This window comes from Bufo gargarizans, chromosome 2 (assembly GCF_014858855.1).
Source record: "Bufo gargarizans isolate SCDJY-AF-19 chromosome 2, ASM1485885v1, whole genome shotgun sequence".
In the NCBI taxonomy this organism is placed as follows: Eukaryota; Metazoa; Chordata; class Amphibia; order Anura; family Bufonidae; genus Bufo; species Bufo gargarizans.
Window position 1 is genome coordinate 574,030,587 of NC_058081.1, and position 19,190 is coordinate 574,049,776.

Sequence of the window (19,190 nt, forward strand, 5' to 3'; positions counted from 1 at the left end):
ATATTCGTAATTGCGAATATTCGATTTTTGTGGAAATACCAGTCCATGCGAATTTTTATGCGAACATTTTTTATGCGAATTTTCGCAATCAAGAAAATAATGCCTGGAGATCATGAATTCGCGAACTTTCGAATATATGGCGAATATTCGCCCAAATATTCGCGAAATATCGCGAATTCGAATATTGCCCCTGCCGCTCATCACTATAAAAAAACATTTCTGAGACGTAACAGTTTGTGGTTTTCTCTAAGTGTTTATTCTTGATCACTCATGACTATACAGAGTATACACAGTATACAGATTTTTGCAGCCGCAACTTTGGCTTGTCTTCTGCTTTATCAAAAATATAGTAAAATAAATGTACAAAAACAAATGTAAAACACAACAGAGATCTCCAATTTGGGAATAATTAGCCTTGCTCCATCATTATATTTTAATAAGTCCTCACCCGGCAGGACTGGTGGTGAGATCACCAGTGTCAAACCACATCTGCCTTACTTCGGCTTGTAAAGAATATGAATAGTTTTGTAAAACCTGGCTCGCTCGACAGTAATCACCAGAGAGTCTATAGTCCAGATAATTCACATTTTCTCTACATAAGGGCAGGTTTTGTTATGCTTTTTAAAATCACATTAAAAAAATACACAAATTTTTGAATGGGTCAAACAGATTTAGTAATGTCTCTACGGCACGAATCTGTTTAAAAAGTAGCGCAAATTGATGTAATTCTAGTGCAACTAGGGTCTCTCCAATTTTGTCAGAACTGAACAGAAAACAAAACAAAAAAAATAGATCCTCAATTTTGAGAATACGTTATGTTCAGTTATGTACATTTTTCATCCATTTTTGCTTCTTCTGCCTGAGATCTGTTATTTTAGATGGAAAAAAGTCCTAAACAAAGTATTTTTTCCCTATCTAGACAATTACCGCATAGCATAGGCAATTACTACATTGGTTTGACACATATCACCTGTAACAAAAAACAAAACAAAAACAAAAACTAATAATGCATGCTATTTTTTGCAGTGTGTTTTTTATGCATTTTGTAAAAAGCAACAGAACACCAGATAATCACCAGAACCTCTACATTGCCTCTATATTCTGGAATGACCAGGTAATCACCAGCCTCTCTATTAGAGAATGACATTTAGCTGCATAGAGACTTCTACGTGATATTTCTAATGTTTTAGAATTATTCGAGTAATATTTTTTTTTATAAACACATGAAATGCAATGCCTCTTTCTATAGATTGCTACTGACGATGATCTTGGCCCGGCAGCTGGTAATTGGGCTTTGTATGGCTGCCGGGTATCTATGGACAACCCAGTCTTAGCACCTGTTAGAAAACCAATATCAAAAAGAGTGAAATCATTTGACAAATCGCAGTCCTTGTAATCTCAATGAGTGAAACGTGTTGGATGGTAAGGGCTCATTGCTGCAGAATACGAATGACAAGGCTGTAAATCTATTTTAGGGCAGGAATTACTGATATCGATATCTCAAGCCCCCCCCCCCCCCCATCATCCCAATATCTAAAGCCATTCCCTCTCTCCATCATCCAGATATCTAAAGCCTTCCCCTCTCTCCATCATACCGATATCTAAAGCTCTTCCCTCTATCCATAATCTCGATATCTAAAGCCCTTTCCCCTCATCATCCCAATATTTAAAGCCGTTCCCCCTATACACCATCCCGATATCGAGAGCCCTTCCATCTCTCCATCATGTCGTACAGGTGATACATAGAGGTAGATTTAACTGTTGGTTTTGCTAACCCCATACTTGCCCTGTTTCGTACAATCACTGACGTGGACTCGGAGTCATAAAGCATAATGTCACTCACGTGTAATAGTCTTGTGCAAATTTAGTCCATGTGTGAATTTCTCAGAGTGACAGGAGGGCCCCGTCATCTCTTTGTTTCCATCATTGTGTTGCATGTCACTAATTCTAAGGACCATTCCCTTCCCTATATCCTCTTGTATGAAAACCATTAACGTTTTCACCATGTATAACCCAACATCCAATGGGCAAATATTATTGTAAATAGCTGCACTGGGCCTGACCCATCTACATGACTCCTTCATATAACAGAGGACACTACTGTGACAGTCACGTCTCTAAGAGATTCTTCATCCAGCTCTGCTGCTCTTACACACAAGGAAGACCAAAAGTAAAAATCAAGCCTTCTCGTGCTGTTTATTCAATCACAGCCCCTGGTCCTGTGACAAGTACGTTGCTTTTTCACCCTAGAGAGAGAAATAGCCATGACGCTTGGCTCTGTTCCCCATCCCTTGTTGCAGTGCTATAGGACAGAAGAGTGCCACAAAGGATCAAATCAGCCATGATGGCCGTGCCTGAGGAACAGACCTGTGAGGTCTTCAAATGCATTGAGAGTGGAAAAAAAGATTATTCTCCCAGATGACACCCTTCAAAAATTCTTTGGCGGGTGTCACCCACAGAGATGGAAGGATGAGCCTCTTCTCCAATGAGCCCAATAGCAGATACATTGGCTGGATCATCTCAAGAGTATGCCACCTCTCCAAGCTTTTGGTCAGATTCTAGATCTCCTCATACTGAGTGTTATAACATAGAGACGTGACTGATCACACAGTGACGAAACTTCTTCACAAACTCATCCACTGACTCCACAATTAATGCTCAAAGGTGGAAGCCAACTGTGGTGAGAATCACACACACATTGTAGAATTATTCAGAAACACAATAAAAGCTAATAAAAGTGCAAAGCATTAACCTTCAAATGTCCACAATATTCCCCACTCATCATAACAATGCAAAATTAGTCCCTTTGGTCATGAAATGTGGTTCACCGCTACCTGGGGCCTGAGCTTAGCACATGCTCCAAGATTCTCTGCTGAGCAGAGCTCTACATTTCTCAGAGTTGCCTGTTCTTTGATCACTAACATGGGCGCAGGATACAAAAGTCTAGTTCCTGAGGTTTTCGTTTCAATGTGCAGTGCTCTCTTGGTAAGGTTACTCCACCTCCAGCACTGCACCGCAATTGCCGTCTTTTAAATCCCCGGCCGCAGGTCTTTGAGCACACTGTCCACTCTCCAGTCTCCCATATTGGACAAGGGTCACCACAGGTCCTTATTTCAGGTGGGCGGAGAGATGCTGGGCAATCTGATGACAGCTGTTCCCAAGGGTCACGACATTCTACTATTCGAGTTTGCTGGCCATCACCACAAGAGACTGAGCATGACCCCCAACTACCTGCTGTCCAGTGAGACTGAGGTCTGGGTCGGGGAGGCGGAGGTGCGAGAGCAGTGAGACTATTGCTTATTATTTGCACAGTTTTGCTGTCTTTCTTTTCCCTTGGGATAAAGAATGAGTACCTCAGTCGTGGAGGTGTCATCTTCCCAACACATAAAACCTCTATAGTCAGCGGTTCGTGAATCACACCAACAGCTTGTAAGCCTTCCACTGCAGTGCCGGTACCCGTGTACTTCAAAAGGCTCCCACGTATCAAAATGTCCCTCTCTACTGCAGACACTATGTAATTCCCATTCAGCAGGTAACGACCTTGTCCATTTTTCACTGCAAGGTAATTATCATCATTGATGAGTCCTTTATACCCACGCTGTCTCACATCCAAATTACTGGCACCGGCAGGAACTGTGACCACAAAATTATAGCCATGTCTACAGAGAAAAGAAAATATGTGCATTACTGAGGACAAGCCCATACTGTAAAATACATAAAACAGGATAAAAGGAAGTGAAACAATCTGCAGCCATGGGTGACAGGAAAATAACAACAAATAGATCCCTGACCAAACCAAAAGGAGAGATGAGGAGACACATCACAGAACCATTCAATATGGGGTCATTTACTATCTGTGCTACTCCAGTTTCTTTGTCGCATGGGTATTTTTTGCTCTATGCTCGCCACATGGGAGTAATGGGGATGCGGTGGGGGCGGGCTGGGGCAGGGACATTTATTAAAACGCTGGTCTTTGCAAATGTTCACCAAGATGTGCCATAACACTATATGACAACTGGTGCACAACCAGTCTCAAGAAGTGGGGAATAGAGGTATCAGCCTCACCAAGTGAGATAGGGAGGGGATTTTGATGCAGCTGAAATCGGGGTAGTATCAAGAGGGGTGCCCATTTTGGTTTTTCTATGGTGCCCTCCACCCACAGTGCACAACCTTGTAGGAGGTGTCAGCTGTTTGGAGATTGAGATTAGGAGCTTCATCTTTGTGTAGGACTCTAGATACTTACATGGGTTTAGTAAAAAGGCCAGAGATCTTTTTGCAGCTCTTATTGTCCCCACCACATACTCTGCATTTGTCATATTTCTTCTTTGACCCCAGTTGTCCATCACATCCTGCTTTGATGCACTTGCCTTGCACACAGACAGAGGTGGAGTCAGGGGCACATAGGGTCCCGTCGACGACCTGTGTGGTGGATGAATCACAATGTCACACTGGGTTGAGGTTATAAACTCATTCAAGGTCCTAATGTGGTTACGTTGTAGCTGCCAGCATAGCATACCATGAGACTGAGGAAAATAAATGATCCAGCTACAGAGGTTGCCAAAAATATGCTAAATATTTATGTATAATACGGTACATTGAGAGAAGAGAGGACACAGGAACAACGTGCTAATATGACGGAATGTTCCCTCGGCACAGTCGTATCCTCCCCTGTACCAGGTGGTGGAACTGAACTGGTCTGCTATAAGACTAGAGCTTGGGATGGAGTATATAGGGCTATGGTGTATAGGGATACAGCATATAAGGATTGTGTTTCCTGGATCTATCACTGGGTAGCAGAGAGCAACTGGCACTGTTATCTTGCAGAACTGGGTCTTGGGTTTGCACCTGACCAGGATAAGATGGCATGGGGTCTGGACAGAAAGAACATAGAACCTGTGGACCCTGGTGCAGGTTATGTTATGTGTCTGAGATAAGGACATTAGGTTGTGATCTCCTGGGACAGGAATGAATATGCCTGATCCCTTCTCTGTATAGGCCCACTCAGTCGGAAGCCTCGAGAGCTTTCGGTGCCACCTTTATATCCCCGACATTCCAGAGTCTGTGGGGTTTTATGGGGCTTCTGACTGCACTTTGAGGGACATTTCATACGTGAGGTAGGGACTATTTAATCAGTATTAGGAATGGATTTATAACTATAAAAGGAAAAATATATAAAGCTCCGACTGAATGTCCTGCCTACAAGAATTAAGTGAAATTGAAAGAAGAAAATACTTTGTGCCTCCCTACAAATTAGGGAAAAGACCCTACCAGAGGAGCTACAATCAGGAATTCACTTTCTCACTGCTGTATGGACACTGCTCTAATTCCCAGAGTACTCAGTGCTGTACAGGGTTCACAGCTGCACTAACCTTAGGTGCAAGCACATAGAAGTAGCCGGTGCCATTGGCTCTGCAGATAAGCTTGCATTTATCCCTCGGATGACACGCCAGAGTATTTGGGGACCCATCCGACCGTGGACATCAGACGATTTGTGCTTTGATTAAAGCCATTGAAAGCCTCACACTGCTCCTCACGGAAGCTTTTACCTGCGACATAGAACATAATCATGCTTCCATTCAATCGGATATCACACAGGGCTGGCAGAGGAGGCAAACATATCAGCTAAATAATATACACAGTGCTGTATACCAGTGAGATCTCTCACCAGTATTGGGGCACAGATGCATGAAATATACTGTACACCAGCAGTGGGACAGACATAAAGTACATGCAATATACAAACCGGATTCCAAAAAAGTTGGGACACTAAACAAATTGTGAATAAAAACTGAATGCAATGATGTGGAGATGGCAAATGTCAATATTTTATTTGTAATAGAACGTAGATGACAGATCAAACGTTTAATCCAAGTAAATGTATCAATTTAAAGGAAAAATACGTTGATTCAAATTTTCACGGTGTCAACAAATCCCCAAAAAGTTGGGACAAGTAGCAATAAGAGGCTGGAAAAAGTAAATTTGAGCATAACGAAGAGCTGGAAGACCAATTAACACTAATTAGGTCAATTGGCAACATGATTGGGTATAAAAAGAGCTTCTCAGAGTGGCAGTGTCTCTCAGAAGCCAAGATGGGTAGAGGATCACCAATTCCCACAATGTTGCGCAGAAAGATAGTGGAGCAATATCAGAAAGGTGTTACCCAGCGAAAAATTGCAAAGACTTTGCATCTATCATCATCAACTGTGCATAACATCATCCGAAGATTCAGAGAATCTGGAACAATCTCTGTGCGTAAGGGTCAAGGCCGTAAAACAATACTGGGTGCCTGTGATCTCCGGGCCCTTAAACGACACTGCACCACAAACAGGAATGCTACTGTAAAGGAAATCACAGAATGGGCTCAGGAATACTTCCAGAAACCATTGTCAGTGAACACAATCCACCGTGCCCTCCGCCGTTGCCAGCTGAAACTCTACAGTGCAAAGAAGAAGCCATTTCTAAGCAAGATCCACAAGCTCAGGCGTTTTCACTGGGCCAGGGATCATTTAAAATGGAGTGTGGCAAAATGGAAGACTGTTCTGTGGTCAGACGAGTCACGATTCGAAGTTCTTTTTGGAAATCTGGGACGCCATGTCATCCGGACCAAAGAGGACAAGGACAACCCAAGTTGTTATCAACGCTCAGTTCAGAAGCCTGCATCTCTGATGGTATAGGGTTGCATGAGTGCGTGTGGCATGGGCAGCTTGCATGTCTGGAAAGGCACCATCAATGCAGAAAAATATATTCAGGTTCTAGAACATATGCTCCCATCCAGACGTCATCTCTTTCAGGGAAGACCCTGCATTTTTCAACAAGATAATGCCAGACCACATTCTGCATCAATCACAACATCATGGCTGCGTAGGAGAAGGATCCGGGTACTGAAATGGCCAGTCTGCAGTCCAGATCTTTCACCTATAGAGAACATTTGGCACATCATAAAGAGGAAGGTGCAACAAAGAAGGCCCAAGACGATTCAACAGTTAGAGGCCTGTATTAGACAAGAATGGGAGAGCATTCCTATGTCTAAACTTGAGAAACTGGTCTCCTCGCTCCCCAGACGTCTGTTGAGTGTTGTAAGAAGAAGGGGAGATGCCACACAGTGGTGAAAATGGCCTTGGGGATTTGTTGACACCATGAAATTCTGATTCAACATATTTTTCCCTTAAAATGGTACATTTTCTCAGTTTAAACTTTTGTTCCGTGATTTATGTTCTATTCTGAATAAAATATTAGAAGTTGGCACCTCCACATCATTGCATTCAGTTTTTATTCACAATTTGTATAGTGTCCCAACTTTTTTGGAATCCGGTTTGTACACAGTGCTGTACACAGCATACCTCACAGCCGTCCTGGATCTGATGGGACAGTCCCGGAATTCGGTGGTTGTCCCTCAGTCCTGGAACGGCTGGAGACAGTTGCCAATTCAGCTCAGCTGCCAGAACTCCACACTGTTGGGCTGAGTAGGAGGAGAGGTGCAGGCCCGGGAATCAGCTCCTCCTATGCAGCCCAGCAGCACAATGTGTAACAGTATCCAGCTGGGGAGTGGAGGGTGAGCTGTGATGATAATCAGTGGAACTGGGTGAGTATTTACAGGGTTTTTTTCTACCTGTGAAGGGGACACATACCAGAGCATATCTACATTGAAGGGGGCACATTTCTGGCCATAAATACTGTGAAGTGAATACATATTTGAGCATAACTACTATGAAGCGGGCACATACCTAGGCATCACTACAGTGAATGGGGCACATACCTGGGCATAACTGCAGTGAAGGGGGCACATTCCTTGGCATAACTACTGTGAAGGGAGCACATACCTGGCCATAATTAAATTGAAGAGGGCACATATCTGGGCATAACTACTGTGAAGGGGCACATCTGGGTTTAACTACAGTAAGGGCTCTTTCACACCTGCGTTCTTGTCTTCCGGCATAGAGTTCCGTCGTCGGGGCTCTATGCCGGAAGAATCCTGATCAGTTTTATCCTAATGCATTCTGAATGGAGTGAAATCCATTCAGGATGCATCAGGATGTCTTCAGTTCCGGAACGGAACGTTTTTCGGCCGGAGAAAATACTGCAGCATGCTGCGCTTTTTGCTCCGGCCAAAAATCCTGAAGACTTGCCGCAAGGCCGGATCCGGAATTAATGCCCATTGAAAGGCATTGATCCGGATCCGGCCTTAAGCTAAACGTCATTTCGGCGCATTGCCGGATCCGACGTTTAGCTTTTTTAGAGTGGTTACCATGGCTGCCGGGACGCTAAAGTCCTGGCAGCCATGGTAAAGTGTAGCGGGGGAGCAGCATACTTACCGTCCGTGCGGCTCCCGGGGCGCTCCAGAGTGACGTCAGGGCGCCCCACGCACATGGATGACGTGCTCGCATGGCACGTCATCCATGTGCATGGGGCGCTCTGACGTCATTCTGGAGCGACCCGGGAGCCGCACGGACGGTAAGTATACCGCTCCCCCACTCCCCGCTCCTACTATGGCAACCAGGACTTTAATAGCGTCCTGGCTGCCATAGTAACACTGAACGCATTTTGAAGACGGATCCGTCTTCAAATGCTTTCAGTACACTTGCGTTTTTCCGGATCCGGCGTGTAATTCTGGCAAGTGGAGTACACGCCGGATCCGGACAACGCAAGTGTGAAAGAGGCCTTAGGGTGTACATGTGGGCATAACTACTGTTAAGGAGACACACGAGCATAACTACAGTGAAGGGGGGAAATCTGTGCATAAATACTGTGAAGGGGCACATGTGGGCATAACTACTGTAAGGGGGCACAATGTGGGCATTGCTACTGTGAAGGGCACTAAGTGGGCATAACTACTGTAAAGGGGGAAAATGTGGGAATTATTACTGTGAAGGGGCACAGTGTAGGAATTACTAGAGGTGTGGCTTAGTATGAAAAAATGTGCTTGCCGTGGCACGCATAGTGTGCAGCACATATTGTCCCTCTTTGTGCTTTTTGGGAGTTTGGGAGGTATGCACCAGTGTGATCTTTCACCAGTAGTGGGACGTACATGCATGTAAGATACACAGCGCGGTATACCATTGTAATTACTCACCAGTGTCTGGGCAGGGGTTGAGAGAACACGATCTGTATTTCACTCGTAGACCCTCACAATAGGCTCCTCCATGGGACGGCTCTGGATTGTTACACTCTCGTTTGGCAAGCTGCACCCCCCCACCACAGGTCCTGGAGCACTGTCCATAAAGGCTCCATTTGCCCCATGATCCATCCACCTTGGAAAAGATAAAGAAAACCAAGGAAACAATGAACTAAAGAAATGTATATTTTTGTTGCACTACATAATATTACATCTGTATGCGATGCACACATAACTATATCTATCTACACACTATCAGCACAGTACTGTATGCATTTAGCATATACAAGCGTTGTGCAATGTGTCATATACTGTATGTGTCATATATCCTACCAGTGTCATCCCAATGTAATGCTATATGTGATGTATACTACCAGGCAGCACAATTCTATAGTGGCATATATGGTATATGCCTCCAGGTTTATACTATATGATGTATATATTACCAGCACCATGCTACATGTAGTTTAAACAAGCAGTGCCCTGCTACATGTAGTACACACTTTCATTGCCATGCTTTTATATATTACCAAGAGCATGTTTTATGTTGTATATACTAACAGCACCATGCTGGTATGTACTAACAACATTATGCTGTGATGCAGGAAATACAATGCATTCACTTTTTTCACATTTTGTTATGTTGTGGCCTTGTGCTAAAAAAATAAAAAAAATAAAGTGCCCCCCCCCGCCCCCCCCCAAATCAATCTGCATTCATTGCATTCCTGATTGTTCCAAACTTCTTCCATTTAAGAATTATGGAGGCCTCTGTGCTCTTGGGAACTTTCAGTGCAGCAGAAATGTTTTTGTACCCCTCTCCAGATCTGTGCCTCCACAAAATTATGTCTCTGAGCTCTACAGGCAGTCTTTTCCTCCTTGTGTCTTGGTTTTTGCTCGGATATGCATTGTAAGCTGTGGAACCTTGTATAGAGAGGACTGTGTCTTTCCAAATCATGTCAAATCAACTGAATTTACTACCAGTGCCCTCCAATCAAGGTGTAGAAACATCTCAAAGAAGATCAAGAGAAATGGAAGGCCCCAGAGCTAAATTTCAAGTGTCATAACAAAGGGTCTAAATACTGAAGTCCATACAAAAAATTAGTTTTTCCTTTTTAAATAATTTGCAGGAAATTTGCAAAAATTTTGAACAAGGAAAGTGAAAGGGACTGAAGACTTTGCGAGTGCATTGAATATCCCTGGGGTATGAGCTGCAAGTTTGTCATCAGGTATGTATGGCACGGTGCCAAGGTACTGAACATGATGATCTGAGATGTGGTAATACCTGTGCTCGGAGTTCTGCCCAGATACAGGACTCTCTGTACCTTAACATATTAGGAAGGGGACTTGGAATCGACACAGAAATCCAACTCTTCTCCTCATAATATGAATTACAAAGCAGCAATGAGATCGCACACAGGCGATGATCATACAAGTGAAAGATATATTCCTCTATTACTTGAAATCTCCAAAGATATGATTTACAAAAAAAAGAATGAATACACTGGCATCCCCATATAAACATTATACCAGGCGTCCTAATTTATAATATTACCCTATGAAACATACGTAGCTACAGTATTTCTGATGTGATGGGTGTCAGCTGGGGTATCTGCGCTGTGTGCCTGCTGGAGTGTCTGTGCCATGTGCCTGCTGGAGTGTCTGTGCCATCTACCTGCTGGAGGGTCTGTGCCATGTGCCTGCTGAAGGGTCTGTGCCATGTACGTGCTGGAGTGTCTGTGCCATGTACTTGCTGGAGTGTCTGCACTGTGTACCTGCTGGAGTGGCTGTGCCATCTACCTGCTGGAGGGTCTGTGCCATCTACCTGCTGTATTGTCTGTGCCATCTACCTGCTGGAGTGTCTGTGCCATCTAGCAGCTGGAATGTCTGTGCCATCTACCTGCTGGATTGTCTGTGCCATGTGCCTGCTGGAGTGTCTGTGCTCTTGTACCTGCTGGAGTGTCTGTGCCATGTGCCTGCTGGAGTGCCTGTGCCATGTGCCTGCTGGAGTGTCTGTGCCATCTACCTGCTAGAGTGTCTGTGCCATCTACCTGCTAGAGTGTCTGTGCCATCTACCTGCTAGAGTGTCTGTGCCATCTACCTGCTAGAGTGTCCGTGCCATCTACCTGCTAGAGTGTCCGTGCCATCTACCTGCTGGAGTGTCCGTGCCATCTACCTGCTGGAGTGTCCGTGCCATCTACCTGCTGGAGTGTCTGTGCCATCTACCTGCTGGAGTGTCTGTGCCATGTACCTGCTAGAGTGTCTGTGCCATGTGCCTGCTAGAGTGTCTGTGCCATGTGCCTGCTGGAGTGTCTGTGCCATGTGCCTGCTGGAGTGTCTGTGCCATCTACCTGCTGGAGTGTCTGTGCCATCTACCTGCTGGAGTGTCTGTGCCATCTACCTGCTGGAGTGTCTGTGCCATCTACCTGCTGGAGTGTCTGTGCCATCTACCTGCTGGAGTGTCTGTGCCATCTACCTGCTGGAGTGTCTGTGCCATCTACCTGCTGGAGTGTCTGTACCATGTACCTGCTGGAGTGTCTGTGCCATGTACCTGCTGGAGTGTCTGCACTGTGTACCTGCTGGAGCGTCTGTGCCATCTACCTGATGGAGTGTCTGTGCCATCTCCCTGCTGGAGTGTCCATGCCATCTACCTGCTGGAGTGTCTGTGCCATCTCCCTGCTGGAGTGTCCATGCCATCTACCTGCTGGAGTGTCTGTGCCATCTACCTGCTGGAGTGTCTGTGCTCTTGTACCTGCTGGAGTGTCTATGCCATGTGCCTGCTGGAGTGTCTGTGCTCTTGTACCTGCTGGAGTGTCTGTGCCATGTGCCTGCTAGAGTGCCTGTGCCATGTGCCTGCTGGAGTGTCTGTGCCATCTCCCTGCTGGAGTGTCCGTGCCATCTACCTGCTGGAGTGTCTGTGCCATCTTCCTGCTGGAGTGTCTGTGCCATCTTCCTGCTGGAGTGTCTGTGCCATCTTCCTGCTGGAGTGTCTGTGCCATGTACCTGCTAGAGTGTCTGTGTCATGTACCTGCTAGAGTGTCTGTGCCATGTACCTGCTAGAGTGTCTGTGCCATGTACCTGCTAGAGTGTCTGCACTGTGTGCCTGCTGGAGTGTCTGTGCCATCTACCTGCTGGAGTGTCTGTGCCATCTACCTGCTGGAGTGTCTGTGCCATCTACCTGCTGGAGTGTCTGTGCCATCTACCTGCTGGAGTGTCTGTACCATGTACCTGCTGGAGTGTCTGTGCCATGTACCTGCTGGAGTGTCTGCACTGTGTACCTGCTGGAGCGTCTGTGCCATCTACCTGATGGAGTGTCTGTGCCATGTGCCTGCTGGAGTGCCTGTGCCATGTGCCTGCTGGGGTATCTGTGCCATGTACCTGTTGGAGTGTCTGTGTCATGTACCTGCTGGAGTGTCTGTGCCATCTACCTGCTGGAGTGTCTGTGCCATCTACCTGCTGAAGGGTCTGTGCCATGTGCCTGCTGGAGTGTCTGTGCTCTTGTACCTGCTGGAGTGTCTGTGCTCTTGTACCTGCTGGGGTATCTGCGCTGTGTGCCTGCTCAGATATCTGAGTGCATATGTATAGTGATTACAGCTCTCATGCTGGGGTATCTGCGCTGTGTGCCTGCTCAGATATCTGAGTGCATATGTATAGTGATTACAGCTCTCATTGGTCCCTCTATATTATACTATGCATTTTATATAGAACATATGATGGGGTCTCTATAAATTGAAGGACACGGGTCCCTCTGCTCTGCCCTCTCAGTACATATGCTCAGACTCGCAATGTACAGTATATGCACCCTCTGGAAGCCCCTGAGTACAAGAGGATTGAGCACGTTTGATGTTATAGATGGGACGATGAGTGTCATGGAAGTTACACAACTCTCATCAGTCATCTTAACGACCCTGTAGGCAAACACTAACAGATGTGAGGCTGCAGAGTCATACGTGCCGGTTATATGTGACATTCAGATAAAGCACTCATCCTGCCGGTCACCACATAAAACAAACATTACAAAAGTGTGTGACCGCACAGACCTCCTCCTTATCTTACCGAACCTCCTCTATCCCCACTCTCATCATCCCCATCTGTAACTACTTCATTGTTATTAACCGGTTTCAGTAAGGACATGTAGGAAGGTCTGAGATGACATATAAGGGCGCCTTCACACGTGGCACACCTTTCTGTGGCTGAAAATCATTTCCATTCTTTATAATGGGGTTGTTTTTCGCGGACCGCAAAATACATACGGTTGTGTGCAAGAAGCCTTAGGGTGCATTCACATGACCGTAAGTGTTTTGCAGTCCGCAAATTGCGGATAAGCAAAACACGGATACCGGCCGTGTGCGTTCCGCAATTTGCAGACCGCACATGGCCAGCGCTATATAGAGAATGCCTAAGCTTGTCTGCGGTTGCGGACAAGCTCTATCTATTTTTCGGGGGCCACGGAACATTGAAATGAATGGGTCTGCACCCGTTCCTCAAATTTGCGGAACAGATGCGGATCCATTTATATGGTCGTGTGAATGCACCCTTACCCTGAGGACGGCGGCCATGTATATGGAAATAATACAGGAATGTTCTTCAGGGTGGGGTCAGAAGGTTGTATCCTATGCCAGATTTTGCCCATTTCCTCCTCAGACGATGGATGTCTCGGCAAGTCCTGATCACTACACGCAGCTGCCTCTCCGGACAGCGATTACCACGGTGCGTTCAGCAGAGACACGGTGGACATATCACAAATATCTGCCTGGTATTCTTTGCAGGACATTCTCACAGTATATCACACAGACTGGCAGGGCTGGCACAGAATACGCCTTTCTGTATCCAACCTTATCAATCATAGTGTCTCCCTGAGAACACAGCGCTCATGGTTTTAATTTGACACAGTGTAGAGGAGTCCTGAGCGAGGGAGTTACGTGGACAGAATGAGAATGGTGTCCCTGGAGTAATGTAACAACCCTTCTCGTTACATTAATAAAGGAAAGCGCCCATATGTAAGTCATGACCTACCTTGTATCGTTTGGTGTTATGCCTCTCCACACATGCTCCATTCAGACAGAACTTCCCATCACCGCAGCTGGTACCATCCGCCCAAGGAAAATGTCGGGTCTGGCACACCAGCTGCCCCCGGGCTCTCCCCGTGCACCACAGCTTGGTGCAGTACTGCATATAAGGACAAGGCTTGGATCCCAGACCAAAGGCGAGCTCGCACTGGCGGTTCAGGTTGTAGCTGACCCCCGGGAGCTCATCGGGCAATGATATTGGCTTTGCTGGCTCATCCAGGAGACACTCACCTAAAGAGGAGCGCAAAGAGAAAAATGTAATGGAAGCAATAAGGGCTCATATACACAAATGTATTTTTTTTTCCGTTTCCGTTCCGTTTATTTACAGGTCCGTATGCAGAACCATTTATTTCAATGGGTCAGCAAAAAAAAACAGAAATGACTCTGTCTGCATTCCGTTTCCGTATGGCCGCATGTCCGTTCCACCCAAAAAAATAGCACATGTCCTATTCTTGTCCATTTTTCAGACAAGGACAGGCATTGTTACAATGGATCTGCAAAAAAAACGGATGCAATACGGATGACGGATGTCACACAGATGTCATCCCTTTTTTTTTTTTGTGGACTGCAAAACACATACCGACATGTGCATGAGCCCTAAAGGTATATTCACATTATATATATATATATATATATATATATATATATATATATATATATATATATATACACACACACGACTGAGGTGCTGTTAATGGCTCATTCACACGAATGTATTTTCTTTCCATGTCCGTTCCGTTATTTTTGCAAACTGTATGCTAAACCATTAATTTCAATGGGTCCGTAAAAAAAAAAATACGGAAGTTAGGCCTCGTTCACACTTCAGTGTTTGGTCAGTGATTTCCATCAGTGATTTGTGAGCCAAAACCAGAAGTGGAGCCTCCATAGACATGAGGTAGAAGGGAAAGATCTGCTCCTGTTCTATGTTTAGAGCTGCACCTGGTTTTGGCTCACAAATCACTGATGGAAATCACTGACCAAACACTGAAGTGTGAACGAGGCCTTAGGCTACATGCACACAAACGTATTTTGTTTCAATGTCCATTCAGTTTTTTTTTTTGGATTGGATGAGGAGGACCCATTCATTTCAATGAGTCCGCAAAAATGCGGACAGCACACCGTATGCTGTCATCCATATGTCTATTCCCTAGCACCACAAAAATTATAGAGCATGTCCTATTCTTGTCCAACAAGGATAGCCATTGTTACAATGGATCCGCAAAAAAAGCGGATGCCAAAAGGACGTCATCCATATTTTTTGCGGATCAGTGTTCTGCGGACCGCAAAATACATACAGTCATGTGAATATAGCTGACCGTGTGCATTCCGTTTCCATATGTCCGTTCCGCAAAAAAAGTCCTATTAGGCCTTATGCACACGACCGTTGTTGTGTTCCATGTCCGTTGTTCCGTTTTCCGTGATTTTATGACTTTCAATGAGTCCGTTGAAAACTCAGATAATGCACCGTTTGTCATCCGCGTCCGTGATCCGTGTTTTCAGTCCGACAAAAAAATAAGACCTGTCCTATTTTTTTCACGGACAACGGTTCGCGGACCCATTCAAGTCAATGGGTCTGTGAAAAAACACAGATGCACACAAGATTGTCATCCGCGTCCGTGATCCGTGTCTGTTTTTTTCCTATCATTTGCAAGGCAAACTTGACTTAGATTTTTTTTCACTTTCCGTCATGTCTGGTGATCCTCCAAAAATCAAGGAAGACACACAGAAACAAAAACGGAAACGGATCACGGAACAACGGAACCCCGTTTTGCGGACCGCGAAAAAATACTGTTGTGTGCATGAGGCCTTATTGTCCGCATTACAGACAAGGATAGGACTGTTCTATTAGGGGCCAGCTGTTCCATTCCACAAAATACAGAATGCACAAGGACGCCATTCATATTTTTTGAAGATTTGTTTTTTGTGGACCGCAAAATACATACGGTTGTGTGCATGAGCCCTAAAACTGCATTAAAAAAAGAGAAGAAAATTTGGGTGTTTTTGCTGTGGTATAAAAGTATCCATGTTTTCAGGATTTGCAGTTTGTGGACCACAAAACACCTAACGGTCGTAAGCTTAAGCCTTTATTCAGCTGTGTGAATAACCCCATAGTTTACCATTATTCTTAAAATGGACTTGTGACGGCGATGAAAAAAATGGCCATCGTACATCCGTTTTTCACGAAACATAGCCTAAGTCCTCTTGCACACAAACATTTTTCTTCCGTTCCATATACGGAACCATTCATTTCAAGCGATCTGCAAAAAAAAACGGAAGGTACTCCGTATGCCTTCCGTTTCCGTATTTCCATTCCGTTCAAAGATAGAACATGTCCTATTATTGTCCGCATAAAGGACAAGGATAGTACTGTTCTATCAGGGGTCTGATGATCCTTTCTGCAAAAAACGGAATGCACACATCATCTGTATTTGTTGCGGATCCGTTTTTTGCAGACCGTAAAATACTGAAAAAGACATACAGTCGTGTGCAAGAGGCCTTATACTGAGATAACACATTATATAATAGTACACACAGCAATTATTTTTCTATTATCTTCATGGAGTCTGCCATTGAGAAGTGAACTATGGAAGGGATAATCTATTGATCTCATGCCGAAATCTCATGAACCCTAAAATGAAAGCGCAAACACCCCTGTGATCTCCACAGAGTCCTCCGTATCAGCGCATAAATCCAAATCTCGTGTTAAGTTTACAAATGCAACCGGATGCCAAGAGTAAACTGTTTAAAGAGGCGTCAGAGCCGAGCCAGAGAGGGAACTAAACCGTTCAGCTGTGGAAATCATTAGAGACTGGACCCAGCTGTAAGTGGACTTCTCACTTACCAGCCAAGTTCCTCAGCTGGACAGCTGTGTGTATCCCTAAATCCAGGCTGCACAGGCCTCAGCCAAATCAGGCATTATCAGCTCGCCCTTCCCCTGTCACGGCTGCGCCCTGACAATTCTGCTTGCTTCTCCATCCGGTGTGGACTGTTATACACAATGATATATGACAGACTCTAATTGCCTCCTACACACTTCTCTACAGCAATGGATGGCTGAGTAGAAGGATTTGTATGACATATGACCACTTTCTCCACATATATGCGTCTGGTATTAATAAACGTGTAGCAGCAGTGTGTGCGGGTGGAAGGGTGTGCTAGATGACCATGGCCTGCACCACTGATGGAATCGTATATAACCACATAAGGGAGCATGCATATGACCGTATGTATTTTGCAGTCCGCAAAAAACGGATCCTCAAAATAATGCGGTTGACGTCTGTGTGCGTTACGTATTTTGCGGAACGGAACAGCTGGCCCCTAATAGAACTGTCCTATCCTTGTCCGTAATGCGGACAATAATAGGACATGTTCTATTTTTTTGTGGAACGGAAATACGAACATGCGTAAAAGCAATGCACAAGGAGGACCCTTTAAAATGAATGGTTCCGCATACGGCACACGGCAAGAAAATACATTTGTGTGCATGAGCCCTAAGTGATATTTTATGTTTGATTCTGAGGACAGTTGAGAAGATGGAGATGATGGAAGCTGGGGCAGACCATGGCTTCTTGCTCCTTCTTGAGTTAGATGACCACACTGGGTGCAGTGACATCACAAGTCCGGCTTCTGGGGCCCACAAATCTCCTCCCAGCACTAAATTACTCATGTAGGACGAACAGTATGATCCTCACCGTGTCCATTGTCCAGGAAATCTGTAATTATGGCGGCACTGCACCCAGACCATGGATTGGCCCGGTCGATCTGTATCAGTGTGGGTGACATCATGTGGTTCTCCTTAAGCTTCCCAAACACCTCCTCGCAGGCCTTGACGTTGTCATGAGGCATGTTGAACACGTGACCTATGGTAGAAAAGAAGGGAGACAGTGAAAGCTTTACAGCTACCTTATTTATGGGGCTGGAAATTTGACAAGATATTGGGCAATTGTGATTTACTTCCCGAATCCCGGGGTTATTTTATTTCTTAAATTGTACAAAGATGTGTAATGCATTGGATGAGGAGGGCGGGGAGGGGTGTGAATCTCTGGAAGATAGGAGGAATTCTGTACATTATTAGTGAGTCCACATCATGAATGAAGCTAGGAGAGAATAAGCGACCATTCAGCCTCTACTTCTGGGGCTTGTCAGCGCTAAGAATGGGGTACGGGGATAAGGCCGAAAACAAAGGACAAGTACAGGCAGAATATTCCCACCACGTGCAGGTGACGTCAGGTCTGAATACACAGCTGCTAATTGCTGAACCATATCATAAGCCGGATCGGAACCAGTCACCAACAAATAGAACCTTACCTTAAAGGGGTTGTACAGGGTTTTTTAAGTGATGGGCTTTCCTCAGCTGATCGTCAGTGATCTGACATCCCACACCGCTGGTGACATCCGCTACAATGTCAATGGTGCTGGTAGCTCTGATACTGACATTTCTTCAGCTATTCTTGTTTTATCCAAGTAAGATATTGTGGTGTGCAATGCTGTTTGTTTCGTTGAATCCAGACCATTCTTTTAACCTTTCTTTATCTACAGATAAACGTAAGAGTAGCGCCACCTGCTGTTTCTATTAAACTGCCTCCAGGTGTCCACTGCAGCAGTTACAGTATAGCTGTCTTACTCTCTGATCACTTATTCAGCATTTCTTCTGAGAGAAGATCCTCCAGCTTCAGAAGCAGCTGGCGCACCACACTGATGGCCCAAAGGGGGAAGACTGAGCATCTGCGTCCACCTCGGCACATTTACTGATATGGACACAGAAAGGCTTTAGAATAAAAACAGCAGGTGACACTATTCTAACTATTCTGGATTTTTTTTTTGTATAAGGCCTCTTGCACACGACCGCAAATTGCGGATCCGCAAAACACAGATGGTAAAACGGACAAGAATAGGACAGGTTATATTTTTTTTGCGGACCACGGAACATAGCAACGGATGCGGAAAGCAAACGGAGTGCTGTCCGCATCTTTTGCGGCCCCATTGAAGTAAATGGATCCGCAGCCAAGCCG

The 19,190-nt window shown here is 45.2% G+C and overlaps 1 protein-coding gene across 1 annotated transcript in view; it reads right to left on the reverse strand.

Moving 5' to 3' along the window:
• Positions 1-233: 233 nt before the first annotated feature.
• Positions 234-19,190, reverse strand: part of ADAMTS15 (ADAM metallopeptidase with thrombospondin type 1 motif 15) — a 67,856-nt gene continuing 48,899 nt past the window's right edge. Inside the window, 7 exon segments of the mRNA XM_044281732.1 lie at positions 234-3,659; positions 4,244-4,419; positions 5,370-5,438; positions 5,440-5,546; positions 9,071-9,248; positions 14,126-14,409; positions 17,871-18,038. Of these exon segments, the coding sequence (XP_044137667.1) occupies positions 2,918-3,659; positions 4,244-4,419; positions 5,370-5,438; positions 5,440-5,546; positions 9,071-9,248; positions 14,126-14,409; positions 17,871-18,038 (1,724 nt within the window). The 3' untranslated portion in view covers positions 234-2,917.